This window comes from Eimeria maxima, genomic scaffold, assembly GCF_000499605.1.
Source record: "Eimeria maxima Weybridge genomic scaffold, Emw_scaff47, whole genome shotgun sequence".
In the NCBI taxonomy this organism is placed as follows: domain Eukaryota; phylum Apicomplexa; class Conoidasida; order Eucoccidiorida; family Eimeriidae; genus Eimeria; species Eimeria maxima.
This window is the reverse complement of record NW_013563865.1, coordinates 1-13,329: the sequence shown is the minus strand read 5'-3', so window position 1 is coordinate 13,329 and position 13,329 is coordinate 1. Positions and strand designations below refer to the sequence as shown.

The window sequence follows — 13,329 nt, the reverse complement described above, 5'->3', positions numbered from 1 at the left end:
TATGGGCTGTAGGCAGGAGTTGCCCTTTCGACCACAACTGTGGTCTACAAACTCCCTATTAAATGCCAAATATTCTTTATACTATGACTTATGAGGAATTCAGTCGCCTGAGGCTTAGAGTGCTAATCGTAGTGCCTGTGCCCTAAAGTGTTGACGGGTCGAGTACGACAAACAAATGCACAAGTTCGGTATAGATTCATAATGATTCAGTTGGGTTGTGCTCCTAAACTATGGGGCCAAATCCAATGCTTCACGTCACGAAAGAGGGCACGTGGAGCGCGCGACGGCACAATAGATTAGCAAGGATGTGATTGTTTGTGGCCAAAAAAGTAATTCAATTCATAAAATTAATTTAGACAGTAGGTAAAGACTTTATAACTCCCCTTTCTAGATTGACAGACAGCTCGCGAAGTGGATATTATCTTTCACATGAATTTGCATGCTTATGTGGGGGGTAGCGGCTGCAGCGGCCGCTGCAGAGCTTCCCCCCCTCACAGCTGTGCAGCTGCGGGGCTCCGTGGGGTTCTGGCATCGGTGCTTTGAAGGACGGGATATCTATCTCCAAAGTCTTTTTTACTCATTTCCCGAAAATGGCGCACGGTGCCAGCAGATATAAGAAGTCGAGGGCGAAGATGAGGTGGAAGGTGCGTTCAGCGAACCCGCAGAAGAACTTCCTGTGTTCTGCCATGGAGTATCTCTTCAAAATTGCTCTTGTTTACTACCCTACTTTTTGGGTTTGGTCTGCGTATTTGCGATTGTAAAGACTGTCTGTAGTTTCTATATGTTGTTGATTGTCGTTTTCGGCTGTCGGCGGTCCGGGACGCGGAATTCCAACCGAGTTCATTCCTTGCGTTCGCGGCGTCTATGCGTAGTTTCATCCGATAGTCCAAATGCACTCGAGGGCCTTTATGGGGTTCCTTTTGTCCGTTTTTCCCTTTTCGAGTTTTCTCTGCCTTGTGCTTCCGCCACCCTTGCTGGGAGTTTCCTTGCGTTTGAATTGAGTGACTGTTTCAACTGTTCCTGCTGTCTATTGGGGAGGAGGCTTGGTGATGACACCACAGGAAAGCCGTTTCACATTCGCAGTGTGTTGCGTACGCGATGCCTCAAGCGCCTGGGGCAACGCCTGGCGACCTCCTTAGATGTCTGAATTCTTCTCTTCCCCCGCTGTTGTCTCTTTTTGGTTCTTTCCCTGTTTTGTTTCTTTTGATATTCTTTTTGTGTAGTGCCGACCTCGCACCGGTGAAATACGATGATGACAAAAAGGGAAAGCCGTTTCACATTCGCAGTGTGTTGCGTACGCGATGCCTCAAGCGCCTGGGGCAACGCCTGGCGACATCCTTAGATGTCTGATGCATTCCGTCGTTGTTGTGTCCTTCGTATGTAGTGCTTGTGTACATTTGGGTCCGCAACGGCAAGGCACGTTGATGACAAACAAGGAAAGCCGTTTCACATTCGCAGTGTGTTGCGTACGCGATGCCTCAAGCGCCTGGGGCAACGCCTGGCGACATCCTTAGATGTCTGAATGCCGCTTGATCCACTGTATTTTCGTATTGAGCTCTTTCGTTTCTATATTTGATCATGTAAAATAGTGGGCTTTGATGACAAAATAGGAAAGCCGTTTCACATTCGCAGTGTGTTGCGTACGCGATGCTCCAAGCGCCTGGAGCAACGCCTGGCGACCTCCTTAGATGTCTGATGCCTCAGTGGTGCATTGGCTCGTGTTCACATACGACACAACACTTGTTGAGTGGACGTGGTTGCTGTTCTAGACGGAATGTGTGGCAGTGATTACTGATTTACAAGTGACGCCTAATCAGAATGAAGCGTTGGAGTGTGTGTGTGCGTAACAGTGAGCTGTGATTGTGTGCCGCTTGGGGTGTCTGCGCAGTGGAAGAAGAAGCGCACGAGGAGACTACAGCGCAAGAGAAGAAAAATGAGACAAAGGTCGAGGTAATGAGTGACGGCAAGGCGGATGGACATAAACCACGTAAATAGAGCCAGGGGATGTTCCTTCCCCTGTCTCGCAGTTCATTTCCCAGTTGCACGAGCCAGTTGGCTCACAAGAAGTTGGCGGACTCGGACGTTGTCGCAGCAGTTTACTTGCGCTTCAACCGACCGTCAGTCAGCAATTTCGAGGGGCCCAACTTTGTTGGCTGCACCGTGTCACCCAAACTCTCATTTACTAATTCTTTGCACGGCATCTTAGGTGCACCCTCGGTGCCAGCCTGCTGGTGTGTAGCTTAGTCTTTAGGGCTTAGTAGTGGGTGCACAGCGAGAAAGTCTAAAGCTTCACTGCGATGCAGTCGTAGTCCGCCGGTTTAGACTGCAGCGCATGGACGGCGCCCAGCCACTGGTGCTCAGCTGTTTTGGTTATGTCTCCCTTCGCGGGGTGTAGCTGGGGATTCGAGGTGTCTGGAGTGTGCTCTTTGAGGCGAATCGGAATGGGGCGCCAGGCGGGTGTGCATTACGCGCCTTTCGTATTCGATCTCCCTTGGAGTCTTACGCTCATTAAATCTGCGCATTCGACAGACAGAAGTAATGTAGCTGTTGCTGCCATGACGTCTAATATAATACACTAAGTTTGGGCTGTATTCCAATTTCATTATGGCGTCACCCTACGCCCTCTAGGCAAAGAAATATCCGATATTCGAGGATATTTTTTCTCGTGCATATAGATACTATACGGTATACATACACAACGTGGGCTGCGTGCATTGGATTAGTTGTTGCACGCAAGGGTGATCCCGCTTGTATTTGCCGTTTACACTCTCACCCGGGGGGCAGGTTGTACAGCGAGTTGAAGGAATTTAGAGTAGAAAACTGCCGACTTGCAACACCAGCAGCAGAGAACACATCCTGGTTAAACGCTGGGACTTCGGGTTCGCGCGTATCTGCCGGAGGGCCTGCATAACGCAGCAGTTTTACGCACTCGGAGATGTATTCATGCAATTGCAACTGCAGTATATGTAGTTCCATGTGTGTCGTATAATTCATAGTTGTAAACGCGCAAGCACGAATGCATGGCATTACAGTTACATACTACATGCGTGTTTAGGCACTCTTGGAGTTCCATATGACAAATGTATATCGGTACATACGTGTACACAGGGTGGCAGATAGATATAGTAAAAAGGTTACGGGACAAGAAACGAGGTGATGAACGAGTACACCTAAAGATGGCGGTCAACCACAGCTGGGCTAGTAAGATGGCAGAAACGCAAAAATAGGTTTTGCTCTTCTTTTCAATTCTGTCTGCAATGAAGATGACGGACTACGATACGCCTCCTGTATTGGATATCCATATCTCCGAGCTTGGGAACGCATGGAGAGGACATAGTGGCTGACAATCGCGGCAACGATGAGGAACAGGAGAATAGCAGTTCCCACGACTATTACAATAACGGTATTCGGCAAGGGAGTCTCTTGCAGAAAGGAAAAGGGGCTGAACTGGCGTTGTTTGCTGGCGCTTGCATTCAAAGCATCGTGAGGAAGATGGGTCCCAGAAGCAACAGGCGCATCATCAGCGTGTTGACTCTGAGATGCTAAAACACCCTTTTGCTGTCCTTTCCCCCGCGAATGTGTTGCTGTATCAACAGCAGATATGTGGGCGACTTGTTGGTCTTTGGGCGACAGGAACTGCGGGTGAAGATGGTCATGCTGCCAGGCCGCTGCTCGTGTCTCAAGATGTACTCGTACAGGCGCTATGGCGAGCTGTACGGGTATGGAGGCATCTTTGAAGACATTTTCATGTGCTCGGTGATGGCGTACCAAGCCAGGTGGAGGGGGATTAGGAGTTGCGCTGCACACCGTAGTCAGCGACGATCGTGAGAGTGCGGACCCAAGCCATGCCAGCAGCACCAGCAACATTATTGCTGTACCTGAAAGTTGTGTACCACAACCTGCCTTGAGCACTATTCCTCGCCTTTACTGATTACACCTACCGGGTGATTGGACATTCAATTCCCATCGATCCCCCGGAAGCCGAGTGCAGCCGATAACCGAGCTGAAACCATGAACTCCACCACAGAGAGAGCAGCGAAACTAAAACAAAGTGGCAAAATGTATTATGCAAACAATAAAAACTAGGTGGGAAGTGCCAACAAGGTGCGGAAGACGGTGCCCCAGGCACAGGAACCCACAGCGTCACTGGGCTCGAGCAGCCAGCTGCCTGTACAAATAAGTCACAGGGCCAGTTGACAAATTTGGGAAGAAAACAAAATGTAAAAGGCAAAATAATATGCGACGGAACGGCTGAAAGTATATTGGTTTCGAGGATCGGCAGGGTTCTCTTGCAGACAAGTGGCTAGTGACGCGCCGCGATGCGGTGCCAATAACGAATGTAGCATGCACAATTTATTCGGGGATCGCAACTGAGAACACAGCTAACTTTGTGGTGCAATCGAATTGTTCTTGATTTTGCAGGGCTCACAAGGCTTATAAAACAACAAAGTTGGTCTACAGCCTCCGGCATTCACTTGCCTGCTTGTCTTGGTACACAGAATGGACCGCTGAGCTCCGACGCAACCAGTCCCGTAGATGATGGCAGGGTTTAGCTGCAATATCCAATAGAATATTTGACAAACGCAACTCTGGATAGGCCTTTTCTGAGGGTTTCCCTCTGCTTTCCCAACCCCCAATTGACGAAAACTACGAACCGGCTGCATGACCAGTGGGCAGTGCACAGAATTATTCGAAACACTTTGCTAGTACAATTGGCCTACAGCCATCTTCTATTGGAGAACCTTGAATATCTCAGAATATGTCAGGCAGTGAACTCTTTTTAGGCTTTCGGTGCGAACATCGTGGTCGTTTATTGCTTGTGCCTGACCCATATTTCTTGTCTACCTTCTCCATCGAAGTGCATCTAAAGCATACAGGAAATCTGCATTAGGTATTGACGAAATAGTCATGGCCAAGAAATGCTTGGGGCTCTAGCTTGCGATTTCAAAGGCCATAATGTGAATGAATTGCCATCGTTGCAAAAGTACAGGCCAACTACTTCTTGCTTTATTTTGAGAACATGTCAGAGTCATAAACCTCCCTGGAGGCCAATCACAGGGGTTTTGTTGTTACGCAGCATCTGAAAGTACTAGGAACTGTCAGACATTTGAGCTGCATCAACTTCTGCATGCACCTGAAAACAAAACACGGTTTTACACTTGACAGAGGTGTAACAAGTACGTCGGAAGTGGTTTGGATGTATTTGAATAAATGATTGCCTTCCTTGCAGCATTTGAAGCAGAAAATGTTGCTACATGAAGTGCTGCTTACTGGCTTTGACTAGTTTGAGTTCCTCTCCACCACTTTGCTACTGCCACTCTTCACGATACTAAGTTAAGAGCAGACCTTTGAATCCAATGCAGGAGAGGGAATACGTTCTCCCCAGCTCAGAGCTTTCCGTTGATTCCAGCTTCTAACGGTAGTAAGTTGTGGTATGTTCCTGTGAAGTGGCTTTTGAGGGCTGCCAGTCGACAAAGTATTCTTCGTGACATATGTTCATACTTGTTGAATTAGTAAACGCTTTTCACTGATTTGGCTAAGGTATATTTACTAATTTCCGTTTCCCCAGGGGATGAATGCAAATAGCCACAACAGCAACATTTCTTGAGTGTCAGAAACGCTTAGTTTCACTGTTTCCTGATTGCCAGCAGTGGACATTGGATTCTAGTGTGTTTTGCGCAGTTGTAACCTATTGCAAGAAAATTGTGTGTGACGAAGGCTGGACGAAGTCAAGGATGTTAAATTACACAAATCCTTGACGCAAGTCTGCCGGTTCTAAAAAATACGGGTCTGGATCGAAAGGAGCCGCCTTCCACCAAAAGGGAAGGTAGAAAAAGGTCAACGCCGAAGCAGCAATGGCAATTATGAACCCGTATAGCAACTCGTGAGCGAAGGGCTCAGCTTGTGCAGGGTCAAATGCCACATTCAGCGGAGGCTGAAAGTGAAATAAGTCTTCAATATTCATTATTGCTAGGCTGTATACAATACATGATGCAGTTAAAGTCGCCCACGCAAGTGTATGGCATGCGAAACTTACTCTCCACGCTCGGCGGTTTCGAAAACCGCCACCTGCATGCAGTAAAAACGCCACCAAGCCAAAAGACATAAAGAATGCCGACATTCCCGCCAGGGCACCCGTGGAAACAGAGAGCTTCTCTATGAGCTGCATATCTGAACACGTCTCCTCCAGCAGGGCTTGAAGGTCTGTGTCCTGCACTTTCTTCCCCGCTGTGCAAATCGAACGAGATACTGCTCGCAGATCTCCAGCCATGCGGCCGTAAAGAGTTTGACAAAGGTCTAGAAATTCAGGGGAGTCTGATGAACAGTCGACAGCAAACTTTGCTCTGGTGAGGTATACAGTCCACGACAGGATTTCCCCATTGGCAACTCTCCATTCTTGCTTGTACCAGGGACCCGTGAGAGCAGCAATTATCAATCCCAAGATCACACAGTCCAGAAAAAGCAATAGGCGAACGCGCAAGGCCAACTTCTTCGGGTTGTTTGAGAAGAACTGCCGACAAGGGGCCAGCCATGCTGCCCCGCTTGCTGATCTGGCCATAGTTGCGGGGTTGTCACATGAAATTGAGATCAAATAATAATTACACTCAAAACAGGTAGAAACCTTTCGAGCTCTTCTATAAGGGACCCAGCATCAAGCCTACAGGCATTGAATCGGCGGTCACGCTGAGCAGAACACCTGTGCTTGTCTAGCGCTAACACCGCCCTGGAAATCGTATTCCAACATTCCTTGCAGATTCCCCTTGTCTTCGAAATCTAGTAAGAGCCTTACCAAGGAAACACGACCGCAAAATTCTGTAACTTTGCAGCGCAGCTGAGCCTGCGGAGCCGCGTGCAGTTCCCAATCTACGAAGGAGGTAGTTGGGGAGCACCGTGAGCTGTGTGCTTGAAGGAGTTTAGCAACAAAATAAATAATTTAATTTTTGTCGATTAAGGAGTTGTTCTCATAGGCCAGTCCCCCCTAGAGCAGTGTTCGGTTCGCCTAGCAGATGCCGGCTGTCTCGTGCCTGAGAATGCGGACGAGGCGAGTCGGGATCAAGCTAACACAATTTTTCCCCTTTAAGGTAAGAACGCCCGCATTTCTCATAATTCGAATCAACGACCTATAAAAGTTATTACTATTTTCAGTTATTAAACAGGCCCAACTTCCTTGTCAATCAACGTACACATCGTATATCGGCGCAGGCAGCAGCAGCGCAGGCCGATTGTGGGCAAGCATCGAACTTTTTACAACCAGGGCAGTAAACGACACTTCATCGTCATTGCCTCCCCTGAAAGTAAAGCCAGTTTCTCATTGTTTAATTTTACTGAGGCGGAATAAATTCCCTGAGTGGTACAATAGGCAGTACAAATGAGTGGCATCATAAGCAATACCAGCTGCAGATATGCGCTCATATCTAACTCTGTCTCTCTCCCTCACATATGATTACTCTAAAGTGCCGTTTCCTATTCATTTGCCGTGGCTGATAGCGACAATCCGAAATACTGTGGCTGCTTTGTACCGTTGTACTAGGCATCTCTAAGGTGACGCCGCAAGAAGGAGAATCAGTGCAGGTATCGCCGCTAAACGGCTTTAAATGATTTAAAAATTTTCACTCATTTGAACCCCCAGAAAGTGATAAAGAGGAAGCCGTGTGAGCATCTATGAATTTCACACACGCCTGCAAGTGTGTGCAAAAGAATCAATACCGCAATACATATCCACTATGAATATACACACAGATGTGTGCGTTTATATATACAATATACAAATAGATAGAGAGTCATACGGGTTATACAAATGCCCCACAAGAAATGCGAGGGTTTCCCTCTGGGCTATGTTTGTTTTCCCGTAATGACTTGCATCCTGCAACTTGCAATCTTCATATAATTCAACCCGAAACTCAGCTACCTGCACGGAAGAGAAATACTTTTGTGTCTGCGATGGAACGTGAGCCCTTCCTTTCATGTACTCTGAAAGGGTGAAGGGCCCTTTATTCACCTCTCAGTTGTAGTGCAGAAGGTATGAAGTTTAAGCGCCAGTTTAGGCATTGGGCATCTGCAGGACTACCTCCTAATTGGAGCTTACCTTAGTGGCTACCATTCGTGCAGCAGCAACAGCAACAGCACCAGATGCCACTTTGCGTTTCCTTGCTGTGTGACAAAGTTGCTGAAATGCTGATATGCCTTTAAACTATATGGAAGTATAAGTTTAGAGCATTCGAGCTAATATGGGATATCCACTTTCACATGTATTTGTGAGACACGCCCGTTAAGCCGCCAGAAGATACAAAAATCTCACAAATCCTGTAGTTGTCCGAACATGCATAGCGGGAAATCTCCCCATTTTCTCAAGATGTAAGGAAATACGACTGCCGCAGCTGGCTGCTGCTGCTCTCTCGCCGTTACGTTGGCATCGGTGTTGCTCTGCACATTGGATATCCGAGTGCCGCTTGCAAATCAACTAACTTTTTGTTTCCGCATGGACGATTATATCCTTACAGAAGTGTTTAGTGCATTTGCCCCTCGCAGTTGCACTGAAAAGGCATTTGTCTGTTTTGCTGGAAACCAATCATCAAGTACTTGCCTTGACCTAATGCATACTTCCCACAGGAGCACGGGATGCCAGGGATGCATGTACAACTGCTAACAAGTAAACGACTCTCTTATCATATCTGACACTGCTGGCCACAGGATTATTTTGCACATGCGGAGCGGGTGCGTAGGTGAGAGGCCGCAGGGAGACAGCCTTGCCCCGTTGGCATCGGATATATTTCAACTTGCATGCATGCAGGCTGCTAGTGCTGCATAACAGTCATCTGAAGTGTCACTATATGGGAAACATGCAGATGTTTCCCATGTAGTGACACTGCAGATAGCAGCAGCTTAACAAGCTGCAATGCAACTCACGACATTCCCTCACCTCTCTTGAGTGCACAGTTACAACGTAAATAAACGAATAAATAAATACCATGTGTATATCTATAATAGCATCTCCACGCCTCGGCGTCGCTGTGCCAAGGAACCCGTGAAACTATGCGGCCCCTTGTAAACTATTGCTTCTCGGCTATTTCCTCGCTACGGATGCCTCTTAGCCATTTACTCATCAATGCTGCCTTCCAGATAGTTCCTCGTCAGAAACACCTTTACTTTATTGATAATAATGATGAGGATCGACGGGGATTGCTCTAGATTCAGCGCTCGTACCTCAGTTGTGGTCGGAAGATCTGCTAGAGAGGAACTGCCCGCCGTCTCATCTACAACAGATTCTATGCTCATGCTTAACTATACCTACTCCTATATAATTATTTCATCATATTCCTGTGGATGCCCAGCGGAAGGATGCCCCACTGGACATTTTCAATATGATGACTCATGCACAGCAATAGCCTTAAACTTTGAACCCTGAAACCAAATCGTAAGGTTAAACAGGATATTTTCATTTGCTTCTGTGTATTTTGGGGTTTTATGATGTCCAATATGGCCAGGATGTGTCTTAATGACAGTACAACATGTCTTTGTACGTCAGTTGTTCAGCTATTAGCCGTGTGTATCTACTACGCCTCTCACAAGGATAGGGTTTACCGTAGACACTGCAATCCCTTTAACGGGACAGAAAACAGACTACATAATGAAGAATATTAAGAAGAAATATAGTCTAAGGAGGCCTCTATGGCTTGCGTACTGTAGCACGCTGTCGGTAACAAGACTCAGCGTCCAAGAAACTGCCTTAGATGTATGTACACGCACGTACAGAAACGACTTTCCCTACAAAGAAGTTGAACAGGGCACATTGGCGGGGTTCATATGACGAATTAATTAAGAAGGAGCCCAAACATTTAAGTAAAATATTGATAGGATGATGAAAATTGAACAAAAGCCTAAGATACGCCTTATGCAGGCACTAGCAGCGGCAACGTGAGGCAGCGACAGAGTAGTTAGCACATCGGGCCTCGCGCGTTGCAGTTCGTGTGTTTTTTACTACCTTTCTCTAAATGAATAAGTTTCCTTAAAAGGGTACAGAAAAAGGTTGTAAACGAAGATGTTTTGGGAGGTTTATTGACTAGAAAATAGTAGTCTACGATTGGCGCACATCTGTCACACAGCAACAAGTGAGACGTGGGGCCGCAGCTCCTTCGGAAGCGGTGTTGTTAAAGAGGGAGGCAGCGCTGGTAGTATGTTGGTTTCGTCACATTTATTTGTTGATTTGCATCTTTTAAAATGGATGCGTTTTCTTTTGTCTGAACAGTTTGATTTAAACGCAGTTCTTGTTTTTCTCCTTAGATACAGCCGGGCTTCCCCCGGTGGATGGGGGCTGTGCCCGCGATCGTGAGGCGGGTTTCAATAATTCCGGGTGTATCGACAGCAGGAGATCGATCTTGAATGTCCAGTTGATGATAAGATTGGCTGGCACTTCATACTGGCATTTTCCAGACGCATAGCCTCGGGTGATCCGAGCGGCTTCCCATCATATGGGAGTTTTTTGAATTCTCTTCTTCGTGGTTCAGCTTTCTGCTTCTCGTGAGGAAGATGACGCGAGGTATTGCGTTTGGCTTCTTGTTTGCCATTTGCATTTCTTTTCTTTGCGCATTTGTTCAGCTTGCCCATGCTGGCTCTCTAGGTAGCACCGCCGTGGCGGAGCTACCCGGCACGGATCCCGATGCTGACGCGCGATTTCGCGGGCGTTATCAGCCAGGGCATTCCTATTGGAAACCTCAATATCTTGAGAGCATGCGTCGTTTGCGTAGCCGTTGGTGGCGTATAGCTCCAGTATACTTCTATGGCCGTACATGCGGACCGAATCAACCGCGACGGCGTCAAATAATCATGCGAATTGGACATTTTGATATTGACACACTTCTAGCAGACGAAAAGTCTCAACTTTCCTTTCTGATGTATTTACGGTGGCAAGTGGAGGCCTACTGGCGTCGTATTGTGCCTGAGTACCGTCTTGAGCCTCCTCCAGTTTTTGTAGTTGATTTTGAAGGCTTAGGATGGAGAAAGGCTATCAGTAACATGTTTAAGATAAATAGTTTAATAAGACAAGTTAATGCTGCATTTAATAGCATTACTGGTAAGGGTTGGTCAAAAGCATTCATATTAAATCCCCCTGCATGCTTCGATTCTATATGGAAAGCTGTAACCTCTCTTGTTACCTTCCGCAATAGGGGAGTTATTATAGTTAATGATGAAGAAACAAGAAGACATTTAAAATATATTGTTGGTGAAGAATGCCTATGGGAAGGATTCGGCGGACGATCCCGACTCCCGCTGGGGTCAGGACCAGCAGATAGCGCACTGCATGCCTTTAGTGCTGCTGCTGCTGATGATGCTGCTGATGAAGACGCTTTCCGTCTACCAAGAGAAGCAGAAGATTTCCCACCTATTGACGCTATACAGAAAATAGCAGCAGCAGCAGCAGGAACAGCAACAACAACTGTTCCTCCTGTTGCTCGTACTTCTCCTAATACAGGAGAGGAGGGTATAGAGCGTCAAGTTACCGTTACCGTAGAAGAAATAGACTATGAAGATAATACACCTCCTTCTCCTCCTATAAAAGCACCAATTAAAGGAGAAGCAGCAGCAGACAGCGAAGATGATCGATCAACCGCAGCGGGCTCAGACACAGAAAGCGACAAGTAAAATATAGATATTTTTTATAATATATGTATATATATAATATATAATATATAATATATATATTATACATATATATGTGTGTACTTGTCGTATTATTATTATGACTCATTATGATGCAGCTATTGTTGCCTCTTTTGCTGCTGTTATTGTATATTCTTCCTGTTGCTGTTGCATCTTGACTGTTGTTTTCTTGAGGGAAAGGGGTAGGGAGGACAAGAGGGATGCAATAGTATTATGGAGGGGAGAGAGAGAAGCATAAGTATAGCCAACAGGGAGGAAGAAGAAGATAATATAGATCTAGCGTCTTATAAAAAGAAGACCTTAATATTATTATTATTATTATTATTGTCACTTGGCAAGGAGAAATGGATAGAAGAGGAGGAGGATTCATTAACAGCAGCAGCAAGCTGCCGCATTGTTTATTATTAAGGAAAGGGCAGCAATATTTCCTTTTTTGCTGTTTATATTCATGTATGCTGCTCATGGGCCTATGCTGCGTTTCGGGTGTATTTGCAACTTGCATGCATGCATGCATTTTCATGCATGCATGCGGGCAGAAGCCCTCTTTGTACAGTGTATATACTATATGTTTCTTTGCTTGCACTGCTTTTCGGTTGTATTGTCTGTACACCATGCATGCATGCACAGTATGTACACCATGCATGCATGCATGTATGCATGCATGCATAGGTTGCAAGGGAGTTGTTATATTACATCACAGCAGCAGGGAAAAGGGGCAGTTTGCTGTATAAGCAGTAGGAGAAGCAGCTGCTGCAGCATAAGCAGCAACAGGAGTCAATTTAATGAAGGAAGAGAGTACATGGCCTGCGGACTAAGAGGCAATTTCTTTTTCTTTTAATTTGTCTCTTGTGGCCGCGGTGTATGTACACATAAAACTATTTTGTTGTCTAAATTAATGCAAATGGAGGGGGAAAATTATTTATTATTTATTAAATAATTATTTAGTAAGGAAAAATAAATAAATAAAAGATGCGTAGCAGCAGATAAGCAGACACAGATATAGATAAGAAAGAAAAGAGGAGGCAGCAAACGTTTACGCAAATAGCCTATGGGTAACTAGGGGAAATACACAATATATATAATACACATTATATATAATATATATAGACAGAGATATAGGTAGATTATATAATATATATAAATAGATATAGGTAGATAGCGTCATAGACACTTCTTAAGGGGAGAGTAGCAAACAAAAAGAAAAAGAACCTCCTCTAATAGAGAGAAAAGGATAAAAAGACAACCAGCTGTTGCTGCTGCATGCACCAGCTGCATGCAGTAGCTACATGCAGCTGTTGTATGTATACTAAGGATAATATAGGTACTAGGGGGGAAAGGATAATTGGTAATAAAATAAAATAAAAGATAAAAACAAATAAAATATAAAATAAAATATATTAAGAGGGAAAAAGAGTTATTAGGCAAAAGAAGAAATAAAAAAAAAAAAGAAGAAATCCAATCCTACCCCCGGTACAATAGAGGAGGCTGCACGTACAACTTGTTAATGGAGGAAGCTGCATAAATAAATAAAATAAATTATTTTTGTGTATTAAGGTGTACGTACACCTCAATCGTCTACTACAGTAAGAGGAACTGCTCCTTCTTCCGTCACCAATAGAGTATGCTCCTAAGAACAACAAAATAAGTACACAAATAATATATATATATATT

At 45.5% G+C, this 13,329-nt stretch overlaps 2 protein-coding genes across 2 annotated transcripts; one reads left to right on the top strand and one right to left on the bottom strand.

Annotated features, from left to right (window-relative positions):
• Positions 1-5,743: 5,743 nt before the first annotated feature.
• On the bottom strand, positions 5,744-6,559 carry EMWEY_00007710 (hypothetical protein, conserved; the record flags this gene model as incomplete). The annotated part of the gene is made up of 2 exons (XM_013478519.1): positions 5,744-5,935; positions 6,038-6,559. The coding sequence occupies 2 exons, from the start codon at positions 6,557-6,559 to the stop codon at positions 5,744-5,746; spliced, it is 714 nt and encodes a 237-aa protein (XP_013333973.1).
• A 3,968-nt stretch (positions 6,560-10,527) lies between these two features.
• On the top strand, positions 10,528-11,640 carry EMWEY_00007700 (hypothetical protein, conserved; the record flags this gene model as incomplete). The annotated part of the gene is made up of 2 exons (XM_013478518.1): positions 10,528-11,071; positions 11,243-11,640. 2 exons carry the CDS (start codon positions 10,528-10,530, stop codon positions 11,638-11,640), a joined length of 942 nt encoding a protein of 313 aa, XP_013333972.1.
• Between the last annotated feature and the right edge of the window lie 1,689 nt (positions 11,641-13,329).